Raw genomic sequence first — 5,407 nt, forward strand, 5'->3', positions numbered from 1 at the left:
AAACCTCCAAAAACCACCTTGAAATGTTGAATCTCTGTCTCTTCTTTTCTCCTAGCCCCCTATTTCGAGCCAGAGACTCTTTCTCCTGCTCCCAACTATTTTCAGCCTCGACAGTTTTCCAGTTGTGTATCCTGTGAAGAAAATCCCAGCTGCCTTGACCAGGTCTTTGAGTCCTACCTTCCAACAGAGACGCTCCTGGACCATTCACTGAGCTCCACACAGGGCGTTCCACCATGTTTCCAGGACAGCTTTCAGGCTACCCCTTTCTGCTTTAATGAGAGCCTGGTAATTTATCTCCATTCTTTCCTTCATTTGATTGATACTGTCTGTTCAATAGTAAAGTAATAGTGAGAAATCATGCTAACACTATCAACAAGGAAATCAGCAGAAGAAACTAGCAAAGAACCATCTAAAAACCATTGGAGGTCGAAGCAGCCACATAAACCCTGGGTTTTAGAATCTAGAATGCATAAATAATCGCTAGGTTCTCAAACCTAATCCAGCTGGTTGCATCCCAGTGTAGTTAGTATCTAAATTGAGAGGTGACATTAAAATGAGTATTTAAGGCAATCTTTTGTGTTTTTTTAAACTGTAAACCATAACATGTTGACTAAATGAAGACCAGTGTTATGCACACTGGTTCCTAGGAAACCCAGCACAGGCTGATGAGCTCATACTTTTCTCACACTTCCTCGAAATTAAAATCTAGTATGTCTGCATTAATGATGGAATAGCCATTTTGCTTGATTTTTTATCATTAAATTCATGGAATTTATGTTTATTTACTAAATTTTTACTCTTTATTCTAGCATTTTATAGACCTACACGATGCTAGGCAACTCTCATGGGAGTTTTTTTTGTTTTTGTTTTTCTGGAAATGATGAGATTTTGGTTGGGCTTCTCTGATTCATGGGATATCTAATGTTTTAAGTTTCATTATATATAACCTGATTGAAGGATTATAGAACCGTAGGGTAAGAGCTGGAGAATACCTTAGAAGTCATGTACTCCAAACTATCCTTTACAGATGAAAAAACTGAATTCAGACAGGCAGTAAATATAATCGGCTTCAAAGTAAGATCAGAAATCCATATCTCAGGCTTTTTGATCATTTTTGAAACATTCTTCAGTTAAAAAAAAAAAGCAGCAGCAGTTTCTACTTCAAAAATCGGAACCAAGTTATTAGCCATGGGAATTTGAAGCTCTATGTGTAACCTTGAAATTTTGAATTGTATGGGAAATAGCAACTGAATAGTATTAAATTTGTGTGTTCTCTCCAGGAACTGGAAAAATATGTTATCTATTACCTTCTACTTTGGAAAGCCATTGATAACATATTACAGAAAGCCTGTTAGACTTCTGAATGTCCTTTTTTTGTAGCACTGAGGATCAGATTTTTGGATGAGCCAGGTAGCTGTGCTTGGCAATTTTTGTTCTTCTCTGAGTATTTGCTGAGAAGGAGCTAATACTACCTACCAGAGGGCCATCCTGTCTGCCATCTCATCCCCTAGGAGTTTGAAAGATGACAGGTCAGGGAAATGGCACTCCCTATGCATCAAGTGTTCCGTGATGTCCAAAAAGCTATCAGCAATATATGCAACTCGCTCTCTGGCAGAATTGAGATTTCATTCTGCAGGTGAACTGAAACATGATGGGGGTTTGTGGTTAAAGAACAGTGTCATATGAAACACAGTTATAACAAAGGAAGCCAATGAAGCAAAAATTATCTGGAAACCAATCCTTTGTCAGGAGTTGCACAAATAAATTTAGAGTATGATGTAATGAAAGTAAATAGTTAATAAGGAAAATAATTTTGGGGATGTTTATCCCTTCTCTCCCCTTCCCTGATTTTTTGTGTGTGTTGGTTTGTTTTCTAGGCTATATAAAGCACAGTAGTTGATTTCATTCATACTGGCTGAGTTAACAATTGTTTTGTTCCCTGGGCTCTTATATTTCTTCAGGCACCAGCTTCACCCTCTGAATCATCCACTCTGTCTAGTCCTCTGGAGTACAGTTATTCCCTACCTCAGCAACCATCCTTGGCTCCAGTGACTTACAGCTCTCCTTCCTCCCTGGACACCAGGAACTGTGGGTATCCCCCAGAAGAGTACTCATACCATCATTTCCACTCTCATCCCCAGTACGGTTGTTGCACCTCTTCCTCTTCTTCCTCTGTCTGTTACTGCACATCATGGGACACAGAGCACCTGGAAACCATCAAAGTATCAGAGTATTTCTCCTATTCAGATACAGACTACATAGACTATTCCCATTCCCTGCCGACAGCCGTGGCCGATGATTTCTATAGAAGGGAAGCAGATTGTGACATCTGCTACAGTTAGTGGGAATGGGATGTCTTTGGAGTATTATACGTGTATATTTTGCTACTCAAGTTAGATGACACCTCAAAAATGCCATCTAGGAATGGAGATCACAGAGTTCAGTTTACACCTTCACTACAGTTTTTTTTTTAATATCCTGACATTAACTTAGTCATTGATAATAAATCCTCTAAATCCTGCCATAGCGACACTTCTGTCTTGTACACTTACAGTTAAGATTCCTTAAAGAAAACTTTCATTTATTTGTTTTACTCTCCTGTATAACATTTTCATTTTTTTACTAATAAATAATTTTTTATTATTAAATGGTACATGTTTGCTGCTTTCTGAATTAGTGGTTCCCAGCTGTACTGGAGCCCTCCTATGATGCGTCCTTGTGGCATAGAGTTGACCCTTGTTCCTAAAAGATATGCCCAAGTTTGGTAAAATTTTATATATGAAGCCAGGGACAAATTATCCTCTTAGGATTCCATTGACCTAATTTTGGAGAGATTTGCCATCAAAAGATTCACTATTGCGAGGTGATTGTGTTGGTGACCACAATTCAAGAAATTACATACCAACGTAGAAAAATATTCAGTAATTTTTATGAATCTATCCATTATTTCATCATCAGGGGGAACTCTCCATGTGATGTTTACCCACCTAGTGAGATAGGCAACTGATCTATACCAGAATCTGAGAGAAGCCCAAGGCACTATGAGGTTAATAGACTTGCTCAGGTCAGACACTTGTGATGTGTGAAAGACAGACTTGAACCCAGATCTTCTGAATACAAGACTGTTTCTCTCTCCACACTCAAATCCAGTTCACATTCAAGTCAAGACATACTCCAGAGATCATTGGTCCTCTTCAAAAACAAAGGGGAAAAACAACAACTTTGCTAAGTCTTAATGGAGGGAGTAGCCACATCTATGAACAATATAGCTCTTTGAAGTAGTCAAGTAATATTGAATACTAAACTAAAGCTAAAGAAGCGCAGAACTGACTTAACTTAATGCTTCCCAATGAGAAAATCAGGATAGCAGCAGATGGAGAATTAGTATCCAGCCCTACTTTTAACTACTGATGATTCCTTACATTCAAAACAAGGGCTTTTTGGTTTAGAAACTTTCATATATATATGAACTTACTTAGGCCTTTATAATAACTATGAGAAGAGTAGACAGAGTAACTAATCTCACCCATTTTATTGACAAGTGAACTAAGGCTTAGGAAGGGTCAAAAATATGCTCAGGAATATGGGATGAAAAAATCACTAGAATCCAGCGTTTAATTCCCTTAGTTTACAATGCGTCTGTGTGAGCATATATTCATTTAGAGGAAAAAATGAAGCAGGATCCTTTCACACTCAACTTTGATGCCTCTTTAAGGCATCTTTAAGTGTGGAAAAATACCCTGATTTTCTGAAGCAGGTAAGAAGAAGACAAGCTCTGGTCCAACAAGATGAAAAGTCTTGGATGTACTTAAGGTCTATAAAAACAGTACTCCAAAATAGACCTGTCTCTACTAATATTATTTAAATGTATGTAAATTTTCATTAAAGAGTAAAAAATTATGCATTCACTTCTCAGGAATGGCCTATGTGTTTGTTGTCTGACGAAGGAAACAGACCTTTTAGTGACTACCATGTGCCAGAAATGATTCTAAGCACATTACAAATATAATTTCCTTTAATCCTTGCCTAAGAATATATAACCAGTGGCTAAGACCTGATTTGAACTTCCATCTTTTTTCTTTTTTTAATAATAGCTTTTTATTTTCAAAATGCACACAAAGAGTTTTCAACATTCACACTTGCAAAACCATGTGTTCCAAATTTTTCTCCCTTTCTTCCCTCCCTGCTCCCCTCCCCTAGATAGCAAGTAATCCAATATATGTTAAACACGTGCAATTCTTCTATACATATTTCCACATTCATCATGCTGCACAAGAAAAATCAGATCAAAAAGGAAAAAAATGAGGAAAAAATAAAACAAGCAAACAACAAAAAGGTAAAAATACTATGCTGTGATCCACATTTAGTCCCCACCGTTCTCTCTTCATCACAAGTCAGAATCACCAGAAAAAGAGCCAAGAGCATCAGAGTTGATCATCACATAATCTTGTTGCTGTGTACAATGTTTTCTTGGTTCTACTCACTTCACCCAGCATCAGTTCATGTAAGTCTTTCCAGTCCTCTCTGAAATCATCCTGCTGATCATTTCTTATAGAACAATAACATTCCATAACATTCATATATTATAACTATAACTATAGTCATTTCTCAACTGATGGACATCCACTCAATTTTCAGTTCCTTGTCACCACTAAAAAGGGCTGCTACAAGTATTTTTGCACATGTGGGTCCTTTTCTCTTTTTTATAATCTCTTTGGGATACAGACTCAATAGAGACACTGCTACAGTTTGATAGTCCTTTGGGCATAATTTCAAATTGCTCTCCAGAAGGGTTGGATCAGTTCACAATTCCATCAATATTGAACTCCTATCTTCCTGCCTCCAAGCCCAGCACCACCCACCATAGCACCTCTTCTAAAACTAGCCAAGGTAAGCTGAGTTAGGCTCACCTTCAGGCTGATGGATTTTTTTCCAGCCAATCAGTAAGCATATATTAAGTTCTAACTATGTGCCAGGCACTGTGCTAGGAAATAAGAATACAAAAAAGGAAAAAAAAAAAACAGCCCTATCCTCAATTAGCTTACGGTCTAGCTAGGGAAGACAACAAGTACATCTATGCTTGATGGTTGTACATTCTTGAAGAGGACCAAAATGACCTCACTATGTTGGGATCAACTGTGTCTGACTGTGGCTGAACAGACCAATATGAGCTCAGAAAGCTCTGTCACAGGTTGGACATAAATAGTCCACACAAGTATTTATAGTGGAAATGTCTCCAAATTTGCATATCTCATATTTCTTTTAAGCTATTGCAATTCTGCTTCTCTCCTAGAGCACAGCACTTTCTTTGATTCAAGGACACTATGCTGGGTGGTCTTGAGTCGGTATCCCCTCTATCACACAATCAATTCCAAAGTTCTTTAAAGAGATCTTGATAGTATCCTTG

At 37.8% G+C, this 5,407-nt stretch overlaps 1 protein-coding gene across 1 annotated transcript in view; it reads left to right on the forward strand.

The window, feature by feature from the left end:
- Positions 1-2,614, forward strand: part of POU2AF3 (POU class 2 homeobox associating factor 3) — a 12,481-nt gene extending 9,867 nt beyond the window's left edge. The window contains exons 3-4 of the mRNA XM_051986950.1: positions 56-285; positions 1,962-2,614. Coding sequence (XP_051842910.1) covers positions 56-285; positions 1,962-2,342 — 611 coding nt within the window. The 3' untranslated portion in view covers positions 2,343-2,614. The remainder of the gene's footprint in view (positions 1-55; positions 286-1,961) is intronic.
- Positions 2,615-5,407: the final 2,793 nt, after the last annotated feature.

Source organism: Antechinus flavipes, chromosome 3 (assembly GCF_016432865.1).
Source record: "Antechinus flavipes isolate AdamAnt ecotype Samford, QLD, Australia chromosome 3, AdamAnt_v2, whole genome shotgun sequence".
Taxonomy (NCBI): Eukaryota; Metazoa; Chordata; class Mammalia; order Dasyuromorphia; family Dasyuridae; genus Antechinus; species Antechinus flavipes.